The sequence below is a fragment of the Crotalus tigris genome, unplaced genomic scaffold (genome assembly GCF_016545835.1).
Source record: "Crotalus tigris isolate CLP2741 ecotype Arizona unplaced genomic scaffold, ASM1654583v1 scf7180000024350.909852, whole genome shotgun sequence".
In the NCBI taxonomy this organism is placed as follows: Eukaryota; Metazoa; Chordata; class Lepidosauria; order Squamata; family Viperidae; genus Crotalus; species Crotalus tigris.
This window is the reverse complement of record NW_024100519.1, coordinates 386816-412807: the sequence shown is the minus strand read 5'-3', so window position 1 is coordinate 412807 and position 25992 is coordinate 386816. Positions and strand designations below refer to the sequence as shown.

The window sequence follows — 25992 nt, the reverse complement described above, 5'->3', positions numbered from 1 at the left end:
TTGTATAGGAGCTTCAGGAACTAACTAGCCCACGGCATGCAGGAACATAAGAAAACACATCTTTAAAGCCTCATGCATATGTTGGCACATGCTTAACCACAGACACACATACACACACACAAAAAAAGTGCATGGGGTAACAAAAAACAGGATGATGATCTTTATTTCAGTGCTTCCATAAAATAAATATGTCGTATATCAAACAGTGAGAAAAATCAAGCATGAAAAGCATGTAACCAAATAATAATAATAATATTGCTCACAACCACATTGAATACTCTTGAATATTTTAGAAACGAACCCTTATTTACAAGGTAATCGACTATCAAACAAAATGTACAATCTATTTAAAACAAAAGGCTTGAGGGAAGAGAACCAACCAAATGGCCACCACGGAAGACCATTCTGATTTTTGTCCCCACCCCCTCCTTTCCTAGCTTAGGGTTAAATACGCCATTTCTCGTCCCGCTCTATACAAAAGTCACTTTCTATCCCATTATTATTTTCCCAGGAGCATAAATAATGACACAAGGGTGTGTGTTTCATCTTGTTCTTCTCTAGTGTTAGAAAAAGAGCGTCTTTGCACGACTCAGAAGAGGTCTTCAAGTAACATTTCAAGTAGAAGTGAACATGTGCAAACCAAAATGTCAGAAAAAAAAATATGTCCAAGGGGTAAAAAGTCTCCAAAAAAAGAAAAGTTTGGGGAACCTGATAAAGGATAAAAACTACCCAATTTTTATCAGGCGGAGAGAATGGGGGGAAGAAGAGACATTTTAAAACACATCATCATCAAAGCTTTCTGCATCTTTCCCAGTTGTGAAAAGGGGTTGTTTTCTTTGAAGGTGAAAACACACACAGGTTTAAAGGTTTCAACTCGAGATTTAATATTTGCAAGATGAAAAGGGAGAGGAAGGAGGGGAAAAAAACAAACAAACCCCAAAGCCGCTTTTCAGCTTTCAAACCAAACACAAAAATTGTTTAAAAACTTGCTAGTCCTAGGGAGTTGGCTTTTTGTAGGTCACTTGTCTAATTGCGTCCCCTCCCAAATTAAAAAGAGCTCCCGCAGAAAACTTAAAAGAGAAAAAAGAGAACGCACTCGCCTCGTTAAGAGCATGCCGCTCATCCAGCAAAGGACAGACAGACAGGACAGGACAGGACAAAGTAGCGTTACAGTTTTCAGGACATGATTATTATTATTATTTTTTTAAAAAAGCATCGGAATATCGGTGATAACTGAGTGCACCATTCAACGGAGAAGTTTAACGTGCTCGGGAGTGAAAAAACATTCCACTATTCCTAGGGTCTGTCTTTATTTAAAAAGACCAAACAAGGAAACAAAAATAGCAGAGGGAAGATGAGGTTATGAAAATCCAGGGTTTTTTTTGCCATGTCAAGTTTCAAATGAGCTAATCCAGCTGCTAGCACCTATCTGCTTCTTCATGATTGTGTTGCCTGAAAGTTCGCAAGCCATCGCAATTCTTGCATATGTCCTCTGTTCCCATTAAATAAATAAAAAGACTTGATTTGACATCTCTCAGTGCATTGTGATTCAAGAAACTGATACTATAGGTAAACTGAGCTGAGGGTGGGTAGTGTGGTAGGATGGGCTTCCCTTTACTTACACACACACACACACACACACACACACCCTCCAGAAATGAGAGCCTAGCTTAACATTGGCAGTAAAATGCGGTACGTTAGGTCAACGTGAGATCCTTACGAGTAATCCAGAAGGGAAAAAGTCACTTTTTTCCCCCTAAAGGGTTCTTCTGAAAACAAAAAGCACCTCGCCTCTGTTGCCCAGTTCTTCCTTCTTTTCCCGCCTAGAACTGCAGCTTTGCCAACTTTGAGAGACAGCGTGCTTTTTTTTTTTTTTTGCAGGAGTGAAGGATTGAAAGAAAAAGAAAGAGAAAGAAAGAAAGAAAGAAAGAGAAAGAAAGAAAGAAAGAAAGAAAGAAAGAAAGAAAGAAAGAAAGAAAGAAAGGAAGGAGGATTCCCAACTGGTACCAATGAAGAGCTTCAAGTAAAAAAAAAACCAAAAACCCAGAAATAACCCCAGTAAATCCCCAGCTTCGGGTCTCGCCAGGAGCACTTTCATCTCATGAAAAGCGGCAAGACTTTAGCCAGGGGTGTAACAGCCAGTTGTTGTTGTTTTTTTTAAGCATTCAAACCAAACCAGTTGCGTCCTGAAAAAAAGAACACCACGTCGTTCCGTCACACCGTCCTTGCATCTTTGTTTAAGAAGCTGCTTGCTTGCTTGCTTGCTTTTTTAAAAAAGGGGGATTTATGGTTCCGCTCGGTTACGATCCCCCCGACGGTGAACTCTAGCCCAGTCCCTCGCCAAAGCCGAGTGTCATTTGCGATTCTGGGTCTTCTTTGGCACGGCGGGCCGCTTGGGTTGCCACAAGTGGTTGTGAATTGTCAGAGCGTCTACGCTGACCGACATGGTTTTGGCCGGGATCAGGTTAAACTGCTTTCTGTCCGAGCTGTACTTGTACAGCTTGTCGATCATTTTCTTGGTGATGCTCTTTGGGCCCGTTCCGACCAGCTTGGAGATCTCTTCGGTGTCGGGATAGTAGCAGTAAAGTGCTCTGAACTGGCAGCCGGCATCACGGAATAAAATGATGTAGTGGTTGGCTTCGCTCTTTTCGAGCTCCTGCGGGAAGAAAGAGGAGATTGAGGGCCGGGAAAAGCGAAGGGTTCAAGGGGCCCTTGGTTCGGTTGGTAATGAAGAGGGCAAACCTCATGGCCTGCTAGCATGGATAATGTTACCTAGTTGGGTCATGAGAGGTCTGCAAGGAAACCACCAAGCTCAGAGAGCACCAAGGACCCCACAGTCCTCTTCCTCCTCCTCCTCCACTCAACAGACCCCACTCCCTTCTAGCACTGATGATGTTACCTAGCTGGGTCATGAGAGGTCTGCAAGGAAACCACCAAGCTCAGAGAGCACCAAGGACCCCACAGTCCTCTTCCTCCTCCTCCTCCTCCACTCAACAGACCCCACTCCTTTCTAGCACTGATGTTGTTATCCAGTTGGGTCAGGAGAGGTCTACAAGGAAACCACCAACTCAGATAGCACCAAGGACCCCACAGTCCTGGTCCTCCTCTTCCCCTTCTCCTCCTCTTCACACACCCAACTCCCTTCTAGCAGTGTTACCTAGTTGAGTAATGAAATGTCTGCCAGCAATCAACCAAACTCAAGAGAGCACCAAGGACTCTGAAGTTCTATCCTCTGGTACAAATATTCTCTGCTATCGGTATTCTAGGAATTTACACCACTGTGAACAGCATGCAGACCTAAGAGGTGGGCCAGCAGCTCCAAGCTAGGCTTCCAAAGTACAGCCTTGTAACTGGACAATTGTCATTGGATGGAGCCCCACAGACGCTACATCTAGTTTGAACTATGATTTCTCGAATTCATGACAGCTGGAAAGGCTGGAAAACATTACACCAAGCCATCACCCCTATCGTTTCGGTTCATGCATCCTGGGCAGATCTTGGGGAAAAGTCTGTCCAGCACTTCCCCCCCCCCCCAAGAAAACTGGGAGCCAATCTAGTCTCCTTTAACAGATGACGATCAGTTAACAGATGACCAACAGACTCCGGAGAAAGACTCACCTCCAGGATGGAATTCTTATGAGGCTCGTTCACTTTTCCAGCAAGGCAGCAGTGGGAGATGGCGTTGTGAATGATGGACTTGTTGGATTTGCTGCTGGGCTCCTTAAAGAGCTTCGGGCCTGGAAAGAGATAGTTTTGTAAGCAGGGGAAAACATTCCTGGTTATCGAACCAAGCTAACAGCTCCGTCCACTCGTCCACCTCGCCCTTTGGTTTCAAAACGGGGGGCGAACTTGAAATCTCCCACTCAACAAGGACGTCGTTTCTCTTTTGGCGAGGGACTGTCCTGGCTGACTCGCCACGCAGCCCGTTCGCAACCGGACAACAATAAGAGGAGGGGGAGAGGGAATGTGAGGGTGGTCTGGAAACGTCCAACTCCAAAGCCATCCATTCTGGGAACGCTGTCCAAAGCAGACAGATCGTTCTCAAAACCACCCAGGTGCAACCGATGGGTGGGCAAAAGACAATGGGAGAACCAGAGGGGAGGAAAGAGGAATTATCTTATGCTTTTTGCACACAAAATGTTAGAACTGGCCTTTCCACTTCTGTACCCACATGGCTTTTCAGTAAAGGAGGGAAAAAAACAAAAGTCTCAGGAAGTTTCTGCTGCTGGCTGGCATTTTGGGACGGTGGACACGGATCAACTTTAGAGGCTGTATGGAAACTGCTAAGCTAGATGGATCCACTCACCTGTATATTCTGCCACGGAAGCAATTGAGGAGGCGGTCGACGTGTTCTCCCAGTCGCGCTCCATGTTTCGGCTTGCGTTCCTGCTCAAGACGGGCAAGGATTCCATGGACTCCACTCTGCCAGAAGAAACACAATCCCACAGTCCGTATATTTTCAATAAAGATGATTATTTGAGGCTCGGATGATAAAAGGGGTCCTCGGTGGTGTCCGAGCTTGCTTGTTTTCCTGAAGATGTCTCGTGACCCAAACTAGATAACATCATCAGTGCTGTTACCTAGTTTGGTAATGAAACGCCGGCAAGAAAACGAGCAAGCGCAGAGCTACGGTTTATAAACAGGGAGCGAGTCCCACTCGCTGGCACTGACTAGGCTACCTAGTTGGGTCACAAAAGGTCTGAAAGAAAACAACCAAGCTCGGAGAGCACCATGGACCCCCCCCACACACACACATATTTTCACCTGGATCATCTCCAGTCCAAGAAAGAGAAAAACCTGCCATCTAAATTAAGCTGCTTTCACTTCTTTTATTGCCAAAAAGATTAAAAATAAATAAATCAATCAGCTGGATAGAAATACACTTTGTTCTAGATTTTTTTGAAGGGTAGCTGAAAAAAATAATAATAATCTTTCTACAGATGAGTTAGCAGAAAGCCCATACATTTCCTGGTGGTTATTTTTCACATGTACAGATAGTCTTTGACTTACAACAATCCGCTTAGTGACTGTTTGAAGTTACAACGGCGCTGGGGAAAAAAATTACGACCATTTTTTCACACTGACAACCACTGCAGCATCCCTGTGGTCACACGATCAACATTCAGCCAACTGGCAACCAGCATGCATTTATGACGGGTTGCAATGTCCCCTGGGGGGGGGGAGCTTGTGATCCCCTTTTGCGACCTTCTGACAATCAAAACCAAGGGAGATTTCACTTAACAATTGTGGCAAGGTAGGTCGTAAAATGGGGCAAAAATTCACGAAACAAATGTCTTGCTTAGCAAACAGAGATCTGAGGCTCAATTGTGACTGTAAGTCGAGGACTCCCTGTTCTTCTAAAGGGGAAACGTAGTTACCCATCCGTTGAAATTCTTGGATCACGGTCAAACAAGGCAGTAAAAAGGGAAATATCCCTCTTTTATTCCCAAATTGTCTTGCTGACGGGTGGTCCTACCTTTGGGAAGGGGTGCCCCCTGAATGGATGCTCTCGGGCTCGGTTGTCGCTGCCGATGCTAGGGACAAGCTGGACCCCGACTGGGCGCTGCTCAGGTTATCAGCTGACCGGAGGAAGAAAGGAGAGAGGTTGTAAATACAGCGAAACAATTAGGAGCATCCTCGGATCCACTCAAGGCTAAAAGCGGGGCTGTGCCTTACGGGTAGAGGAACACTTGGTGCCTGAATCGCTGTAGGATTCCTCCCGGTGGACCGACTTGGGCCGCGCCTTCTTCGCTTTAGGCCTGGGCTTCCCCAACCCCTGCTCTTCCAAAATCTGCTGCTGCTTTCGCCGCAAATACTCTTGTTTGATGAGTTCCCGGCGGGCTTTTTCCTCTTCCTTCCGCAGACGGTCTTCTTCGGCTTTGCGTCTGCCCAAAAAAATAAGGAGGGATTCCAGACTCTCAAAAGGAGGGAGAGAGGAAGTCAAAGGAAGTGGGGAAGTAGCCTCCAACCAGCTCCGACTTCTTTCTCCTTCCTTACGGAAGGGAGAAAAAAAAAAAAAAAAAGGTACTTACCGAGTTTCGTCCCTCTTTTGTTCAACTTCTGCCTCCAGCTGCTGTTTCCGAAGCCGGGCCTCTTCGGCCTTGCGCTGCTGTTTTAAGAGAAAAGCAGCCCGTTTCTTCGCCAGCTCATCTTCGGCTTTTTGTTCGTCCTGGGAAAAAAAAGGAGGAATGTCCAAATATTGCCCGGATCGATAACGGAGAAAATACACGGACGGTGGCTTTCCTAACCGTGCAATTGTCCTTTCGTCGGTTTACAATAAACTCCAGTAGTTAACTCTTGGGCTAGCTAGTAGATCTCCCAAGACCCTGATATCCCTTTTGGAATCTTTGATATTACTCTCAGAATCCGAACGTTTTTAAACTAAACAATACGGCATTTTTATTTTGGTCTTTGACTATCCCAGGTTCAACTAAGCAGATATGGAAATTCCTAAGTCTGCAATTTTGACCTCTGTGTGGGGGGGGGAATAAACAGCACACACACACACACACACACGTATATAATAAATCAACTAGCTCCTACTGGTCACATCAACGCCTCAATAAAACGTCTTCCCCATCTCCCTTTAATGATTGCACCCGAAATGATAGTAAAGCCCTAGTTAATTACAAAAGTTTTAACACAGCCTTCTTCCAGCTGCGATGTCCCCAATCTGTGGTCTTCCATCTTCCAGAGTTCTCTGCCATGCCAATGTTGGCTTGGAAATTGTAAGAATTAAAGTCCAGATTAGGGAACACTTCCAATATACTGTGGTTTTCAGAAAGAGAAACAAGACCGTGTTCAGATTAGCTACATTTTCCCTTAAACAGTATCCTCCTAACAAAAATACTTTTGACTGTAACATTATGTAGATACATCCTGAGCAAAAAATTGCCACCGACTCCCTAGTGCGATTAAATGTGAGTCGACAGAAAGTTACAACTTCACTCCAAAACCATTTCTCCAAACACAAACACCTGCAAGGTTACAACTTCGCTCTGAAAACATTCCCCCCCCCAAAAAAAAATCCAAAACACGCCAAATGACATGATGCAATCATTTTGCCAAATAAAAATATCTTCTAACTTGCACTCCGGTCTCCAGGCAGGATAGGAACCTGGAATTATTCCAAGTGGTTTTGGTGGGTCCTTACCTTGAAGAAGAACCCGACTCCTGATTTCTGATCTGTTTCGTTCATTAAATCCGAAGAACTGCCCTGGCTTTCCACTTCTTCGTCGACAGCTTTTAAATCCGAGAGGTCCACTTCGATGAGGCTACCTTTGCTCTTGGAAGCTTCTTCCACCCGGACGTTCTCCTTGCCCGAGACCTCGAAGCAAGCCAGGTGAAAGCCTTCCACGTTGCTGTTCACATCTTTGAGGGCTTCCGTGAAGATGTTGGTGTCTTTGGAAGAGGACAAAACCAATGGCCCTCTCTGATTATCGTCGCAGAGCCGGTAATTCTCAAAGGAAAGCTTCTCCTGAGGAGAGCTCACTGGAGCCAGGTGGTTTTCAAGAGCCATCTCCACCTTGGGCGAATGGTTAGATGGGAACTGTCTCAAATGGGGCAAGGTGTCGACGCTGGGCGTCGGGGTCTTGATGCGAGGCGTGGTGTGGGGACGGTCCTTGGCCACTTTGAGTTCAGACGGCCTTCCCGAACGGGGACTCCGGCCTTGACCGAGCCTGGGTGGCTTGCGGAGATTACTGGTGCCAGTAGGGGAGAGGGGTTCCACAAAGTGAATGGGGGCTTTTATCTTTTGGTCCTGAGACCCTCCTCCTCCTCCTCCTCGCGTTGAGGACATGGTTGGGGCCTTCATGAGAAGTTCTTGCTGCTGAGAGATCTTCAGGATGGCCTGCTGAAGGGTGCTGATGGTCTCGTTCAGCTTCTCGATGGAGAGGTCGCATTCGCCGAAGTCAGCCGATTCCAGGTTCTCTTCTAGCAGAGCGGCGGAGATCATTTTGCTTTTCTCGATTTCGTGGAGGGCCGGCTCTCTGGGAATGTTCTCCTCCACAAAGCCAACCGTTTCCTGAACCTTCCCCTTGGGAATTTCGTCTTCGCCCGCTTCCTCTTTCGTAAGGAACGCCTCCGTTTTGGAACTCAAAGCGTCCTCCTCCAGGCCTTCCCCGTTGTGGCCGGAGAACTCCTTGGCGAAGTGTTCCGGCTTCAGGGGTGGAGACATCTCCGACCCCTTGCCTTTCTTCACCACATGCAAGAAGGCCGCCTTGCCTAGTTTTAGCCGCTGCCTGGCTGAGAGGGCCTCCATCTTCTTCTTCTGAGCCTCGATGGCTCTCCGCTTCTCCTCCAGCTGCATGTGCAGCTGGACCAGCTCAGAGGCCAAGACATTCACGTTGTCTTTGCTCTGTCTGGTGGGACTCTGCTCCCTCCTCTGTTTCCAGGTGGTGAGCGGAGGCGGACAACACTCGGATCCATCCGGGGTGGTTTTCTGAGAGCTACTGGTGCTGGATTTGGTTTCGTAACTGTTCAGCCGTTGAAACTTCCTCTCGGCAAAGCTGGTCATCCGGGCGCTCCCGCTTGTCATGGAGACGCTGCTCAGCTGGGAGATGGTGCTCAGACACGGGCTGGACCGCCCGCTGGCGTCGTCTTTATCTTCGTGCTCCTTGACCTTCATGTCTTCCTGAAGTTTGGCCGATTCCTCCTCTCCTATGTACTTGGCAATCAGAGGGTGGTCCTCGGCCACCATGTCTTGGTCGGCCTCCTCCATGTCTAGGATGGACGAGTCAGAGTTTTGTCGAACCATCGTCCACGAGGTCTCCGCAAGGTGGGAATTGGGGCTTTTGGGACAACCAAGGTTGGTGCTGCCGGACACGGCCTCCTCTGCTTTGGCAGCGTGCAGGAAGAACCCCACCAAAGGCCGCTCCTGAGAGGAGGGCTCCACGCTGCTGCTTGCTTGGGGACAAAAGGGCTCTATCCTGACGTCGGAGTGCACCAGAGGCTCGGCCAAACTGGGACCCGCAATCACGGTTAGTTCAGAATTGGAAGCCACGCTGAAAGTCCTGTTAAGGCTGTGATCGCTGTGACTGCTATTGGTTTTCTTACGGGCCAACGCCGTGTGCCCTTCGCTCAGTCTTTTGGTCACATAACCTCTGGCTTTCCCTTCTCCGCATTCGTCCTCCTTATTGATGACCTGCTTCTCCTTGGCTGGCCGTAAAAGGGCGGGCATTAACGGTTCCAGGAAAAAACTCTCCGGCTTATTTTCCGAAGACTCGCTTGGCGATTTCTGAGTCCAGGCGGTGCCGGCAAAACCAGGCGATCGAGCCGGCCCGCACTGAAGTTCCAGGCTGCTGTGGTTTGGGGTGGCTTCAGGCCGAATGATGGCAATCAGTTCTTCCTCGTCGTCCTCGATCTCCACGTTATTCAGCAAGCTTTTCCCGCTGCTTTTCACGGGGGCAGAGGAGAGCTGCTGTTTCGGGGTGATGTTGACAACGTTGGAGGCCAGGCTGTCTTTGCTGATGGACCTCGCCAAGCTAATGCTATCGCCAGAGCTGGGGTCTGCGTCACTGCTCGCCGCGTGGTGAAGACCGAACGGTGTAGGTTGTGAAAGAGGCCTAAAAGAGACAACTGTTAGAAGTGTGCTTTGGGGAGAAAATATATATCTATATCTATATCTATATATCTACATCTATCTAGATTTATCTATCTATATTTAAAGCTCTCTATTTCTATATCTATCTATCTATCTATCTATCTATCTATCTATCTATCTATCTATCTATCTATCTATCTATCTATCTATCTATCTATCTATATCTCTCTATCATTTATTTATTAAAAGTATTGGCCGCCCAGCTTACCACAGGGTAACTGGATGGTTTACAATATTTAAAAAAAAGATAAAACTATTTTATCAAACAGAGTACAAATTAAAGGGAAAAAGAGCACTATATCAGAGTTGACCAAGTCTGGACTAATAAAAATATACTTGTGATGTCTAAAAAAAGCCTTACGGGTTTACAGGTAGCCACTGAAGTTTGCTGCCTTTAACAAGTGATGCTCAGGGATTTGAAATCGGTCACTGATTATTTGGTTCAACCTCAGCGCAGACCATCTTGTTTTAAATCGGCCTGATCCACAAAACAGCTGATGGGGAGGGGAGTACCTTTGCTTCTTCTCTGGCCACGCCAGAATCGAATCCCGAGGCTGCCCATCTGCCCGAGTCAAGGAATTAGACCGATGCCGTTGATCTAAAATAAAAACACCCAAGAAATCACACAATGTTTTACTACAAGCACACTTGCCGTTATTTAAATCCTTAAATACAACATATTTGTTCTATTTATATGATGGCCCTACTAAGCGGGCAACTTAGGACAGCCTGAATAACTAGTAAACCTCAAATTAAGTCCATATAAAAATAACACAGTGAATTAATAATAGATGCATGAAAACATTAAGGACATGGAGCAGAACTTTGTCTCACAGGATCGGACCGCTTTCTGACCCAGGAAGAGACAGATCTTTAATTGGCTTTTGAAAGGTATTAGAAGCTCCCAGTAAGGTAACTGGGGCAGGTGGAAAAATAGAGGTATAATAAGGGCATATTATTAAGCAGGATGACTTGCATGGCACCTGACCTCTAAAATGTCATTCCTCCAGTGATCAGACTGCCCCCCCCCCTCTCAGAGAACAGGAATTGTACCAATTACCTGAAGTTTCTTCCCCCTGTAGGGACTTTTGCTGCTTCTGCCTTAAAGGCAGCAATGAGTGTGATGTGCTGAAGGCAGGGCTTCCTTTGCCACTGTTGGAAAACACACCAGAGCTCAGTCAGTTTTTCAGAGGCTTTATTTTTTTCTCTTCTCAAACAGAACGGGCGAGGAAAACATGAAGAGTGAATAAGAATCTAGTCCTCAAGAGCTCTTTCTTCACAATTAATTACCGTCGCTTAGCTAGGGAGGAGGAAGCGACTGAGACGAGAAAACAGGCCCACAAGGTCACCGCAGAGAGCAGTTCAGACGCAAGGATGAAGATTATCCCAGAGGAACGTGGGACAGCCGGAGAGCCCAAATTATTTGGGTCAGGGACGTAAGGAATAAATCCGTAAAATAAATTCTGAGAACAGCTTTCCTGTCAAGCGGCTGAAACGGGGAGCCTCCTTAAACTCCCCTTTGCCCACTTCACCTGCTTGGCGACGTTGCCTCGGGTTTTTTCCTGCAAAGTGCGCCCGTTTTCAACTCGAGGAGACAAGGACTCGAGGGAAAGAACAAAGGACTTCCAAATCATCAAAATACTTCAGGATATTCATAATTACCTGTTGCACGTCTCTGGCGGGACTTGACTCGGAGGCTGCAGGTCGGCGGAACTGGAGACCACTGGGCTGGCCATGAAACTCCGCTTGGTGGCATTGGAAATGGGTACCGAAGGGCGACTGCTTTTCTGATGCAACATGGTTTTAGCTAGAACATTGGTTTACCAGGGTTAGTTTTAACTGACAAGAGCCTTCTGGAGCCCCAACATTCAAAAAAGACACCCGAAGGATCGGCTAAATGTTCAAAGATTAGAAGCGAAAGGCTGAAAGGCAGCGAAAAATCTGCTGTTTTTATAAATTCTCTAGTTCCAGCAGGCAGATCCTTTGAGTGGTTTCAAAGGGGGGGGAGAAGGAATTGAGGAGTTTGAGTCTCTCTAAGGGGGAGGGGGGACTGGCCCAAAGTCCCTCCTTTTTAGCCATTTTCAGCCTCTTGGCCAAAAAACCAAAACAAAACACAATTTGCCATTTTGAAAAGAAAGACTTGAGAATATCCATCCGGGTAAAAGACAGGGAAACCAATTCCACTGTAAAAAATGTTTTGCTTTCCATTGACGAATCCTCGCCATCCAAATTACTCACCATCTTTGACTTCCTGGAAGTCCCTGGGCCGCACGAAATCCGGCTTGACGTTCTCAAACCACCAGAATAATTCGGCAATGAACACCATTACATTGGGCTAGGGAAAGAAAGAAAGAAAGAAAGAAAGAAAGAAAGAGAAAGAAAGAAAGAAAGAAAGAAAGAAAGAAAGAAAGAAAGAAAGAAAGAAGAAAAAAAGGAATATAAACCAGATCGCCTGCCCCTTATTGAAAAGCGTGTTAAGCACCTCCCCTCTCTCTTACCTTTAGAACTAAGGGGGCATACAACATATCCTCCAAGGTAAGGTAAAAGCATTTGTTCAGGTACTCGTTTGCAAATTCTCGAAGGAGCTGAATGTTGTAGATGCTGTCCGCAATCGACGTGACCTCTTTCAAACAAATCTCTAGCAATTGGAAGGAAGAAACAAGAGAATTACCCCCAAAATAGCCTCTTGGATCCCAGGATGTTCCCTAACAGAAAGCCTGACACCTTTCGCTGTTTGAAGGCTGCAATTTTAAGATTTCCCTAAAGAAATTCTAAGACTCGAAACGCCGAGCACATCCAGAAAATGCCAGCTTGTGTGTTTGTGTGTGTGTGTGTCTACGACAATTTAGCACAGCCAACTCGCTGTGGGACAAGATTTAGACTTAACTGAATTGTTAAAATTGTCCCGTGGTGAGTTGGCTATGGTGCATTGGTCCCTTCCGATTGGAGGCTGCATTGAGATGGAAACTTCTTTGTCCAAGTCCCAAAACGGCGACAGGGAGCCTTGTTTAAGAAACTTATCGATCACAACAAATCCGAGCGCATCAGTACGGTCCATAAAGGCAAAGAAACGGATCTGCAGAAATCTGATCTGAGCAAAGATGAAGCAATTTTGCCCTGTTGATTTTAGCCAGAAAGATACTTCAAACCGGAGCTAAATATCCTCCACTGCAATCAACACTTCCTTGAATATGATAAGAGTTATAAGGGACACCACCATTAATCAAGTGTCACTGTCAGCTGCCACCTTATGCTTGCCTGTGCTTCGCTGCTATGCGGTGATAAACTGCCGTGAACTGTGGGGAGGTTGAACCAAAGAAGGGAACGCTTGGGGAAATGGAAGTAAGTGCTCTATCTCCTCCAGATGCTGCCTCAAGGTCACCCAGCTGGAAGAAGGAGGGAGCTACATACCAAAGGATGCTTGGACTGACCGTTATACAGGGTAGGGAGGGTCTGACAGCTGCCTATTCCTTTGGTATCCCCTAACATTCCATTCAGGAAACCAGGTTTCTTTTAAACTCTGTTATCGACCTACCATCGAGCTTCATTTGCTCAGGGCAATAATAATGGATTACAGCCAGTAAAGCTGCCCCATCGCTACAATCCTTCATCAGGTCTTCAAGCAACGGGAAAAAGGGCAGCTGTCGGCTGGAGAGATGATCTCGGCGGTAACGTACCTGAGAAAGGAAGAGAAAAGTCGTGAAGTTTGTACATCCCGTCTTTCGTGCAGATTTTTTCACCCCAACCCTCGACACGCCGATTTTGATTGGCCCAAAGTCACCAAATTAGACTGGGTTAGAACTCCATTTCGCCATCGGCGTGGGGCCCTTTTTGAAATAGTCCTGCCCTGTTTTAAACCCAGCAACCTTCCATTTTACAAGGTGTTATAATCCTTTTGCTGGTAACAAGCACTTCATTTTGTGAATACTTGCTTGCTAATTTTGGAACGGTCTTCCTATAGGCAGACCCTGCACTAAAGCTAAGGCAGGCAATCCTCGACTTACGACAATTGACCCCCACATTTATGTGGCTATGAGAAATGCATTGAGTGAGTGTTGCCCCATTTTACGGCTTTTCGTGCCTCGTCTGTTAAATGAATCACTGCACTTGTTAAATCTCACAGTTGTTAAGTGAATCTGGCTTCCCCCCTGACAATAATAATAATAATAATAAAGTTAGAAGGGACCTTGGAGGTCATCTAGTCCAAGGTCGCAAAAGGGGGATCATATGAGCCCGGGACACTGCAACGGTCGTAAATGCGAGTCAGTTGCCAAGCATCCGGATTTTGATCATAAGCGTGACAGTCTTAAGTGTGAAAAAGGGTCATGCATCACTCTTTTCAGTACTGTTGTAACTTTGGTCACTAAATGAACTGTTGTAAGTCAAGGACAACCTGTGTTCTTTAGAATATTATTCTTTTTTAAGAAACACACAGAGCAAAATCAAAGTTCAGAACAAGCAAATGTTTGTAATCATCTAATTAGTATTTTCATTACAAGGGTATCTCTCTTTTTCCACCCACTACCAACACATACTAATTTTAACTATTAATTTGATCTTTGGTGCTCCAAATCGACAACTTTCATAGCTTGTAAGCTGTCTCTGACAAAATAATCAAGACTAATCTCCCAATGTCCCTTTCCAGTACTTTAACTAAGCATACAAAGAATCTCCATAGATTCTTCACTCCCTATTGAAATAATTATATATTACTTTAAATATTTAAATTAAGCTTCAAAGGCACTGTATAATATTGCCAGATGCAACTGAAAGTTCTACCAATGTAGCAGAAAAAGCACAATAAGTAAAAAAAATTGCAACATTTCATAATATTATATTGAGATCTTCTGATACTTATCACTTTTCTCGAGAATATCCCAAAACATAAAACACAAACTAGCTGTTCAGCTAAGGCCATGTCTCCGTATGAATTATTTGAGGAAAGCAAAGGCTGAGAAATTATTATTTTTTTGCAACTCCATCTTGCCTGGTTAGAAGCTCTGAGCAGAACAGAAAATGCAATGTTGCAGAATTGGTATCGAATTGGAAAACTGGTATCAGCCAGGCAAGAGATCTGCCAAATCTTGAAATAATATTGCAAAAAAAAAAAAAAAAAAGGACCAAGGGATACAACCTAATCCGTGGGGCAAAAGTCCCATAAGAACATTTGAATTGTGAGATTTTTTTTTGCTTTTTCTTCAGCCTGAGTCTCTCCACAAACTTGTTGTGTAATGTGAATCATACTGTACCATGGAGCACGTCACTAGATGGATCACGCGCTGAGTAAAGCATACACGGTATCATTCTTAAGCAAAATAGTGTCATCACTGCAGCTAAAAGATGACAACCAGAACTCTTATGTAATTCCAATTTAATGTTAGATTAGATTTTGAGCATGGTTATTTTCCACAGTAAGGTGAACCTGTGGGTTTAAAATTCTCACTCTACTCCCTCTGCTTCGCAAGCTGAAGCAGCAAAAATGGGGGCTGAGTTTCCTATTCAAACTGCAGGCCCCCCTTATAAAATTCAAGGCCTCCCATTGACTCTTGGACTCTCAACTTCATTGGGAAAAGTCTTAAAACCGTATTTAATTTTAGCTATCATAATGAACTGGAAGGACTTTTGTGCGGGGCGGCAATCTCACCTAATAAAAGCATGGGAGGAACAGAATTTGCTGACCTCTGCATGGAGTGGTCTCTCACAAAAGGGTCAACGGACCGTTACTAGCACGTGTCATTGTGCTAAATAAACTTTTTAAAACCCAATGTTTACAAGCTGGGGATGGCCTCGGGCTGGCAGTAACTTCTCCCAAAACTCAACCACCGCTTGCCAGTCTTAATTAGCCTCGGATGCCCTACTGTCAGAATCGACCCAGGTCAGCGTTTATGAAGCCCACACATTCTTTCACGAAGGCTGCTCAGAAACAGGGGATTTTTATGCCATAGGGCAGCTGGAATCCTAACCTTCCAGTTAATTGAGCAAGTGTAGGCTCAACAAAGACTAGGGAGAGAATTAACAGGACATAGAAGGACCAGGCTGAAACAGCTCCTTTGTCCATCTTGCAAACACTGTGATGGAGCTCAACAAAAGGGCAACTCTAAGTAGAGTCAAAACGAGACTGTTTAGACTTAGTAAAACACCAGAGGTTTTTTTCTGTGTGTGCGTACAAGAACTGTACATTTAGATCTTTGAAACAAGATACGGTAATATGCAAGAATTTAGAGGGAGGGGGGAGGACTTTTACTACAAGTTAAGTTTTTCAAAACAAGCTATGTAAATCCAACTATAGCGACCGTTTCCCTTATTTTCAGGGAAGGGAGCCCAAATTACTTTAAACTGACCGGCTTCACCTCAACGCTTGCAAAGCAGGAATCTTTTGAAATAGAACAGGACAATCTAGAGTTTAATCTTTCTTTTCTATAGCTAGAGAGTTTCAGCATCGGCCACTCTGAAAATCTGCCTAGTGATGGATGCTACAAGTTACAGTACGTAAAATCATGAAATGAAATCTACATTTTCTTGGTTTTTTTTTAAAAAAAAGAATGCCCGGAGCCGAGAAAACATTGCGAACGGTGAAGGCTAGCGCTTTGAATGGAAGCAAATCAAAGACCTATTAAAAAAAAGCCATGGTTTTGTGGATGACAACTCTGTTCAGACAGGAATTAATTTAACTTACAGGCACTAATTTCCAATACCACTTGGAAGGAGACTGTTCGGGAAGCAGGGGAACGGAAAGGTGGGAACAGGAGAGGAACATCATCAGAGCATGTTAACAAGCAAACTTTACATGAGCCTCATCCGGGCCATGCGAACGGTTTTTGACATCCAAACGACTCAAGAAAACATCTTTGAGACAAGCATGCGGAGATCCCTTCGGGAAGTCATTTAAATAAGTCTTGACTGTGCAATATAAAAAGTTCAACCGCAGCCTTTTCCACACCCGTTAAGAAGGTCTCAGCAAGACTTAGAAATGCACGCCCACAGTTGTGCCACTGTGCTTGGTGTGCTTCTCATAATATTCTAATGCTGGAAGTGTAACAGCATATATGTTAGTAACGTCCAATGCTTAAAAGGAACAAAAGACGGGAAGGATTGTATACATGCACTACTAATTCTTCTGAGTAATTCTATAGATCGATGGTTCTCAATCTTTTCTTCACCGTCAGCCCCCTTTAAATTCCTTTTCTGGCCATGGACTCTGGCCACAAACCCCCAAGAATAAGATTTAAATCATCACATTTCTTCAAGCCTTTGCAGACCCTGTAACTTCATGCCCCCCCCCCCAGGGGTCTGTGAACCACAGGTTGAGAGCCACTGCTATAGATGTTACTTACACAATTTTAACAGGTATTTTTTTTTAAAAAAAAAAATCTGGAAAATGTGAATATAAACTAAATACACATGGTCCTCAACTTACGACCACAACTGAGCCCCAAATTTATGTTGTTAAGTGAGACATTTGTTAAGCGAGTGTTGCCCCACTTTACGATGTCATAAATGTGAGTCAGATGTCAAGCATCCAAATGTAAATCACATGAACCCGGGAATGCTGCAAAGGTCATAAGTGTGAAACACGGTTGTAAGTCACTTTTTTCAGCGCTGTTGTAATTTTGAACGGTCACTAAATGAACAGTTTTAAGTTGAGGACTACCTGTATAAAATAAAACGGGGAGTGCAAACTAAACTTTTGAAATTGGGATTGTCACAGCAGCCTCCAGGTTCCATCTTTTTGAAACCCCTGGCACCTTTGCAGACCGTGTCTTAAGACATCTCTTAATGTTCAAATCACTCCACAATACAGTACATGGACAGATTTTTAAAAAAGAAAAAAAAGGAAAAAGAAATTAAGAGCATCGGAATCAACAAAGCAATTTTATAGAAGAGGTACAAGACAGGATAGTAAATTCTACTGATGTAAGAGCAAAGGCAGATAGAAAAAACAATGAGGTTTAATTAAACGTCCCATTTCATCTAATATGCTTTACCTTTTGATGACCTGGGCTTTCCAATAATTGCTGTTTTAATTTAATCTCTTTTTCTGTAATCTCTCTCATTTTTAGGTTCACCTAAAAGAGCAGAGGAGAAAAAAAAAAGGTAATGATGACAACTGTATTCTTTCTCCTGATTTTTGTTTTAACTGCTAAACTTCAGGGCTTTGTTATTTCTTTATGCTTTCTCAGTCTCCCTAACGGTATTCTGCATATCCATAAGCCTGTGCTTCCCTCTCTTTTTCTTACCACCCAATCCAGATGACAATCAAATACGATTAACCATTTCAAATTCCTAATCATACAGATGCTCCAAATATACACACGCGTATCTAGACACACATACCGTATATGCCGGCATATAAAACGACTTCCGGAAGCGCTAAACTCAGCGCCAAAGACGGGGGTCATCTTACACGCCGAGTCGTCTTATACGCCAGAAATACTGGTAGTTTCCAGTGTATAAGACGACGTTCTAGGAATGCGGCTCGGCGACAAAGACGGTGATCGTCTTATATGCCGGGTCACCTAATACGCCGGCATATACGTACGTACTTCAGATATAGGCACCCACTATATCACAAATCTAAATCTAAATCACAAATCAGCCCCCAAGCCATAAAAACAAAATTACTCCAGGACCTAAGTAAATGGATTTCCCTTGTTTTATTCCCTACCCAATTTCTAAGGTATTTTCGAAATTAAGTCTAATATCTCTGGCTAAATACTTGTTTTCTGAAATACAAGCAAGAGAGTTAAGCAGGAGAAGAAGATTTTTACAGAGTATTCTCTCACTTTTGGGACCTCTTAGCTCCCCTGCGCTAGCCAATTTTATTTATCCAAGGTTTCGTTTTATGTTGCTTAGAAGCAAGGTGAAGTTACTGCCTAGTTACTGTAGAGAAACGCTTACACTCCCCCCTCGTTCTCCTAATATTGGAAAACACAAATTGTATCCCGCTTGCAGGTCCCATGCTGGTGTTTGACCGACAATCAGAAACTTCCCCATAAAATTAGCTCAGGATTTACCTTGTTAATCCAAAATATCATCGCATCTTCCAGATCGTAGGGCAACTCCTTGGAGGCGCTGAACGTAGAAAAACATTTGACGCTCGCCACGACTTTCTCAATGCTGATCATCTCTACCGTGTAGGCCATCATGAGAGCATCAATCATTGCCATGTGTGGACTCTACAAGACCAAAAAAACAACAACAACGCTGGGTTCAATCGCCTTCTCAAGAAGACTGGAAAAAGGGGTCAGCCAGTTCAGGCCTGGGGAGGACCTGCGAGGAGGAAACAAAGGAGAGTAAAGCACAGGAGCTCAACTCGTGCTTTTCTTTTAAGCTCACCATTTTGATCGGCGCAGAGCTGAGATCGGATTCGGACACGGGCGTATCGTCGCTCTCCATGACGTAAATCCCTTTCCGGGAGAGCGTCTGGATGACCGAGTGGTGTCCCTGCAGCGCAGCCACCTGATCCCCTTTGAGAATAAGACTGCAGACGCGGTAGTACAGCTCGCTGGATAACAACAGCTTGATGACAGGCGGTTTGATGTGCTCCTGCTCATACTGGTCTATATAAAAGGGATCTTTTAATTCCTCCGGGATGTTATCTGAAAGGAGAAGACGAGCCAGTTCAAAGGGAGAGAACTGGTGTTTGACACCACCAGCAACTTAATTAAAGATGTAGCCAATCAGGAGAAAAGAAGAAAAAAAACACAATTTCCTTATTTTAAAAACTGCTGAAAGGACAAATTGCTTGTGGAAATGTCATTCTTGAATAGTTGTGGTCAATAATGCTCGACTAACCGACCACAATATATCTATCAAAACTCAGGAACGCAACTTCCTTGAAAATGACCATCCTTCCTCAATATCTACAGCACATCTATCAAAAGGATTAGAACTCAAATTCTCCGATTTCCCATGCTGAGGAAATCTGTACTATGGTGTCCCACCCACCCTTTGCCTCCTACAGACTCAATCAATGGGAAACCTTCAAAGCCCCCCCCCCGCCCCACACATTCTCATCCAACACTTTAACCACTTTGGCACAGCGGCTTTATCAAATCAAAACTTCAAGGGCAACTGCTAAGACTACTACATTTTGGTTTATGCCTTCAATTAGATAGTTGTACAACCTCAGTAGTCTAGCTTGGATGCAATTCATAATCCATGCATGAATTTCTACACTGAGACAGGATTGCAATTGGCACTCCTGGACACTGCAAGCGAGAAATGTAGCCCCAAGCCCAGGAGGGCCACCAAACTGTAAACTAGTTCAACGCCTTTATCCAGATCTGCCAGCTTTCCCACTGCCTTTTTCGGGTTATGTTTCAGCTTGTTTGCCTCGTTTCATCCCAAAACAGCTTCTTAGATACCTGTTTTCTTGTCCCACGAGCTCGCTGGAACCACCTCATCTGAGTGCAAGAGAGACGTGTGTCTTCACAAAATTACTATTTGACACACAACTCAAAGGTGATTTACTCTCAGCAGTGCCATTCAAACATTACAAAGTAGGTGCTGGCTTCATATTTGGAGGAAATCTGGAATTAAGGTGAGGTTGCGCAGATATCTAATTGAGTTAAGTCTGAAGCCTTGCAAAGATTTTTAGAAGATTGGAGATTTGGGGTATGCAGGACCACAGTTTTATACTTTAAGAAAGGGGGGGGAGGAGAAATAAGCCTTAAAGCCAAACATCAAATCTGATTTTTTTTGCAACTGACCAGATGCATACTGAGAGAAATAGAGTCAAGTATGTCAATTACATGATTGTGCGGCTTCTGTACATTGATAAAAATTATACCAACTATCTGGAAGGCTAAAGAAACTTAGCCAATTATTTAGGGTAACAACCTGAATTCAAATTCTGAAATCCACTCAATTGGGGTCTGTAACCCTGATCAACAGATATGTTTATAACTCTGCTCTCATGCAAGCCTAGTTCCCTAGTTCCCATGGAAGGTAAACATAAACACAACATTTACTAACCAGTGACTCCAACCTATACAGTACAGTTCTGAAAATCAGATACAAAATATCCCAACAGATAAACCATAATAATGGAGGAATACAAAACACCATCATCTTAACTGTAGTTGCGGCTTATGCTATGGTGAAGTTGTTTTTGTTTTTTTAACTCCAATTTACCAGAGCTGCAGTAAAATTTCTGTGCAGGAAACTTTTGGTTAGCATTCCTAATCTCAATCTAACACATGGTACAATTTTTATAGAACAAAAAGGTACTGTGCTAGCCAAAAAGAAATAAACCTGCCAGTAAGAAATACACTGCATTTTAGCCCTACTAAAAAGCAAACAATTTGCTAAGCAGTTGGCAAAATGGAGTTAGATTAAAAGGATCAACAACTCTGTAACTCCGAATTACATATTTCACACTTATTTCTGCTAGAAGCACCATAACCAATAAAATAGCTATAGAAATCTTTGCTCAAAAGATAGAAAGCAAGACATCAAAACAGATGAATTTACTGCAATGCAAAACTCAAGTTGGCAAGATAGAGAGAGAAAGAGAAAGGGAGAGAGAGAGAGAGAGAGAAATTGGAAAGGTCCCAACATACACTTTCAGGCTAACACAGGAGTTTAGCAGCTAGACGTTTTCCATCAATAGCTTCCCTTTATTTTTATACCCACCACTCAGAATCCCACACAAAAGGGGATGTGTGATCTTCACATCAATTTGTTCTGGAATTCAAATGCTGCATTTTTTTTTTTTTAAAGGAAGGTGACCGACTGACCTTCTGCATACCACAAGATTTTATTTTATTTTATTTTTAAAAATTAATCAGTTAGGAACCCTCCAAACTAAGCAGCAGGCATCTACCCCCCCCCCCAAAAGGACTCGCAAAGTCAAATCCTACAAACGGTGGGGTTCTCGCAGGCCTTTTTAAATGATGTGTGGGAGAGGACAGCTTGGCGATACAAAAACAAACAATGGCACGGCAGGGTGTTCTGCACTTAAAACTACAGGCCATTCATGACAAGAAAAGGGGGTGTACACCAAGGTCTGGCAAAGCATGGAAAGGAAGCAGTTCTATACATATTTTTTTTTTTTAAAAAAAAGCACAGTTCCAAACCCGTTCAGTGAGAAGGCAGGGAGGGAGAGGTTAAGAAATAAAATAATATTTTTGCAACGGGATTTAATTTTTTTTTTTTTTTTACCTATTCCATAAGCTTTCGCGCAGATCCACTGTAGATTAGCAGCTATTTTGGCTCGGGATGAATCATAGAGTTCCAACGGAACAATCTCGGCGCTACTATCTGTAAGAGCATCCATTTTTCTTCTGGGGTTATCTCCACCAGCACCAATATCAACATCCACCATCTGCAAGGACAACCGAATAGGAAAAAAGAACACAGAGAGAAACAGAGCCTAACGTCTTGAAATGACAGTTCAAAATTCAAGCGGATGATCAAGGACGGGTTCCTATCAGCCCACAAACTTGGGAGGGGGAGATTTTATTATTATTTTTTTATTGTAAAGGTTTGGTATAACGGATTGCAACAAAGCTCGGTTGGAAAATCACCCGCCCCAAAGCTCTGTACACAATCAAAACTTAACAGAAACAAGATAACCAGCACACCAACTCAGCAAGGGTAGTTATGTTCGTCTTGCTTTACAGGATCCTCGCTCACCCGCAATTATTGGCTCTGGTGAGTTAAGCAACCTCTAATAATATGCACAGGTCCAAAGCATTTGACCAGAAAGGGAACATTTATCATCAGATTCCCACAACACCAGAAGCAACACCTTCTGTTTCCTTCATCCTTACTCCTGAGGGATCAGCGGCTGGCTGAAAGGAGCAGATGCTCAAAATACTTTCGGCAAGGAGATAATAAGCCAAAATAGTCAAACCTCTTACCTTTTCTGCTGGCATGTTTGGGGGGCGATCAAAGGAAAGGGGTCTCAATCCTCCTTTCCTGCTAGAAGGCTTGATCCCCCCCCCCAAAAAACAAAGACAACAAAAGAGATCCTGTCAAGATCTCCTTGCTTTGCATCCATCGCCCAGTTCCTTCTCTCGGTTTTTTTTTTTGCAATCTCACTAGCTTCCCCCTACACACACATTTCCCTTTGCCAAAATCTCTTCCCGGTTCTGTTTTCTGCACGCCCTGCTTTCTACCTTCAAAATTATGGATGGTGATTCTTATTGTGATCGCTTCTTACAACTGTCTCAGCCCTTTTCCACTTGGTAGGGAGGGAGTCCTGTCTCCTTAAGAGACCTTACGGTGAATCGCCTGAGCTCAGAGAGCACCAAGGACCCCTCATTCCAACCCTGAGCTGCAAATATTCTCCTTTATCGAGACCTTACAGACGAACGGCCTCCTCCTTCATTCTCACTCTGCCCCCAGTCCTCATTCACGTGTGCTTAGTGCCCTGTCATGTTAGGGCCTCCTTTATCCAACTCTCCTTCCCACAACCAGTGCCTAATTCCAGCCCCGTTGTTGAAATGCACACAAATGCAAATAAAATAAGACACAGATCCCCGATTTATTTAAATATAAATAAAGGAAGACACGTGTCCTATCGCCTTTTATGACTGCTTTTTCTTGACTGAAGGAAATTCTCCCAAGCACACTTAGGATCCAGGCTTCTCTATTGTGCTAACCTAAAATCTAGCCCAGGCCTAGTGGGTCCTTAAAAAGTTCTGCTAGACAATCGCACACACCACATTTACAAATCGCACAAATCCTATCCCTGCACGCCCCTCCCCACACCCCTTTCCTCTTCTCCAGCTTCCCCTTGCCTTCATACCCAACTAATCAATTTCTGCATGATTGCAACTGGGCTTTTTTATTGCTTTTTATTGCTTGCTTGGTTTTAACTACGCCTTCTTCGAAGCCTGCTTATTTTGCCTTTGTGTTGATTGTGGTTTCTTCCCCCCCCCCAAGCTCCCAAAGAGGAGAAAGTAAAAAATAAAATAAAATAAAGCAAGGACTTCACACACCAACGGTGAAACTGACTTACAAAGAGTGAAATTGATCAGGGTCCTATTATTGTGAGCCTCCAGGCTTAGATCTGCCCTCCCCTTCGCTCCCTCCTAATGCCCCATTGGCCCCCTCCCTGCACACAACAATCACACACACCCCTGGTTGTCACTGTGCACCCCATCAGACCCACCCCCATGGTCTTAAACAACCCCATCGCCCCTTCCAAGTGCTGAAGACAATAGAAAGTGACACTTTTATAAAGCTCCCCCCTCCTTTAAGGGGGGGGGAAGAGAGGAGGGGGGAGGAAGAAAAAAAAAAGCAAAAATGCAAGGCTAGCCCAGTTCTTCCATACGAATGCTCTGCCCCTCCCCCAAATAAGCCACGATCGCCCTCCCCCAAATCACCACGCGTGTTTTGCAGAGATCCCCCCCTTCCTAACCCAATTAGGGGGACACTGATGGGGGGGACTCACTGGATAGACGCCCCCTCCCCACCACGATCGTGGGACTTTCATGGGCGGGGACGCGCCCGGCTCGTGTCCTGCGGGGGTCCCCGCCCCTGCCAAGCCCCCCCTCTCCTTCCTTTGGGGGGGGCGACCCCCGCCCCTCACCTTGCGTCGGCCTTTCCCCGGCCGCGGCTACTCCATCGCCGCCGCGCCCAGGCCGGAGGGGGCCGCGGCCACCCCAGAGGGACGCGGAGACGGGCGGGCGGGCGAGGCGGGCACGAGGGCGCGGGCACGGCGACGGGCGGCGCGCTCCCGACGGGCGGCCCGGCTGAGACGCCTCCTCGGAGAGAGAGAGAGAGAGAGAGAGAGAGAGAGAGAGAGAGAGGGAGGAAGGGCGGGCTGCCGCGCCTGCGCAGTCCTTCTCCCGGGAAGGGGCGGGGCGGTGCGCTCGGGCGCGCGCCGAGCGACGTCACCGGGCGCACCAGACTGAAGGCGTCGCCTCGCCAGCGTCTCTCGCCTCGGCGCGCATGCGCCCAGGGCACGGCTTTTTTTTTTTTTCTCCTACCCTCGTCCTCCGTCTCCAAGGGAATAAGGCGAAACCCATCCGGGGGCGGAAACGGAGGAGGGGCTTCCTGGAAACTCGGCCAATGAGAGCCCGAGGGGTGTTTTGATTGACGTGTAGGCCGGTACCACAACTCCCATCCTTTGGGCTGGGCTGAGGGAGGTGATGGGTTTGTAGTCCATCGCCCCTCGGGGGAAACGGGGCTTGAGTTTAACCCCATTAAAGTCCATATTCGACGTTTTTATTGAGGAGGGTGACCGTATATTAATTTTAATAGCTGATATTTCATAATATTATATATTAAGGGTATTTTTTGTTAATTTCCAGGCAGATGCTTAATACGGGATAATACACAATAATAATTTATAGTATGTTGATTAGGGGTTGTTTATTTGAGTTTTTGTGACTCTTAAGAGGTTGGATAATTACTAGAGAAGTTGTATTGGCAAATAATTATTTGGGGTATTTTCCATAGGAGGAATTTTTTCTTTCAAGAAAGGGGTTTAAATTAAGTTTAGTCAGATACTAGAATAAATCTTTATTTTTTAAAAAACATGTTATAAACTCCTGGTTTAATCATGGGGGGAAATGAGGCTTGTAAATCTCCTGAAATGTTAGGTTGTATTATAGACATATTGAGTCTCTACAAACGGCATGGGATGTTTTTTCCATAGGATATCAAAAGTTTCAGCGGCGTATAAATTTAATAAATAGAATAGGTTTTAATTGCTGGAGTTGGGCAACGTATAAATTTAATATTATTATCATCCAGGAAGAAAAATGAGACGTTATTTGGAGAAATAATTCAAAACCCTGCTCAAGCAGGAGATCCTATACTATTCCGGACAAATGGCTGTCCAATCTTTTATTAGGCTTGATATAAATGTAATAAGACCAAGCAAAAAGATAACGGTAGTAGAAACCCTTAGGTCACACACAGAGTAACAGAAGGGACCTTGGAGGTCTTCTAGTCCAACCTCCTGCTCAAGCAGGAGACCCTATACCATTCCAGGCAAATGGTCGTCCAGTCTCTTAAAAACCTCCAGCGCTGGAGCACCCACAATTTCTGGAGGCAAGCAGTTCCACTAACAGAATAATAGCATTGGAGGGACCTTGGAGGTCTTCTAGTCCAACCCCCTGCTCAAACAGGAGCCCTTATACTATTCCAGGCAAATGACTGTCCAGTCTCTTCTTAAAAGCCTCCAGTGATGGAGCAGCCACAACTTCTGAAGGGAAACCGTTCCACTAATTAATTGTTCTCACAGTCAGGAAATTTCTCTTTGTTTCTAGGTTGCTTCTCTCTTTGGTTAGTTTCCATCATTTGTCCTGCCTTCAGGGGCTTTGGAGAATAGGTTGACCCCCCTCTTCTTTGTGGCAGCCCCTGAGATACTGGAACATTGCTATCATGTCACTTATCTGCTCTCATGATAGAAACAACTTGACAGAATCTGC

General features: G+C 44.8%; 1 protein-coding gene across 3 annotated transcripts; it reads right to left on the bottom strand.

The window, feature by feature from the left end:
• Positions 1 to 132: 132 nt before the first annotated feature.
• Positions 133 to 24540, bottom strand: CAMSAP1 (calmodulin regulated spectrin associated protein 1). 3 transcript variants are annotated; one of them, XM_039327059.1, is made up of 19 exons: positions 24144 to 24540; positions 21767 to 21929; positions 18938 to 19200; positions 18616 to 18777; positions 17587 to 17667; positions 16278 to 16310; positions 13137 to 13278; positions 12100 to 12239; positions 11840 to 11936; positions 11264 to 11408; positions 10662 to 10753; positions 10115 to 10199; positions 7154 to 9563; positions 6033 to 6169; positions 5677 to 5885; positions 5477 to 5579; positions 4307 to 4422; positions 3619 to 3737; positions 2354 to 2656 (listed from the first exon to the last, which is right to left on the bottom strand). In XM_039327059.1, exons 2-19 carry the CDS (start codon positions 21927 to 21929, stop codon positions 2354 to 2356), a joined length of 4800 nt encoding a protein of 1599 aa, XP_039182993.1. In that variant the 5' UTR covers positions 24144 to 24540. The 3 variants fall into 3 exon arrangements, with proteins under 3 accessions (XP_039182994.1, XP_039182993.1, XP_039182996.1); XM_039327060.1 differs by lacking the exon at positions 24144 to 24540 and having other exon boundaries at positions 133 to 2656; XM_039327062.1 differs by lacking the exon at positions 16278 to 16310 and having other exon boundaries at positions 24144 to 24539.
• Between the last annotated feature and the right edge of the window lie 1452 nt (positions 24541 to 25992).

Bases quoted from the DNA above. Each gene is read 5' to 3' on its own strand.
- CAMSAP1 (XM_039327059.1), bottom strand. From the start codon at position 21,929: ATGGTGGATGTTGATATTGGTGCTGGTGGAGATAACCCCAGAAGAAAA. The intron at 18,778-18,937 runs GTGAGCTTAAAA...TTGGTCTTGTAG, and splicing joins GCTCTGCGCCGATCAAAATG to AGTCCACACATGGCAATGAT. The intron at 5,580-5,676 runs GTAAGGCACAGC...TCCTCCGGTCAG, and splicing joins CACCAAGTGTTCCTCTACCC to CTGATAACCTGAGCAGCGCC.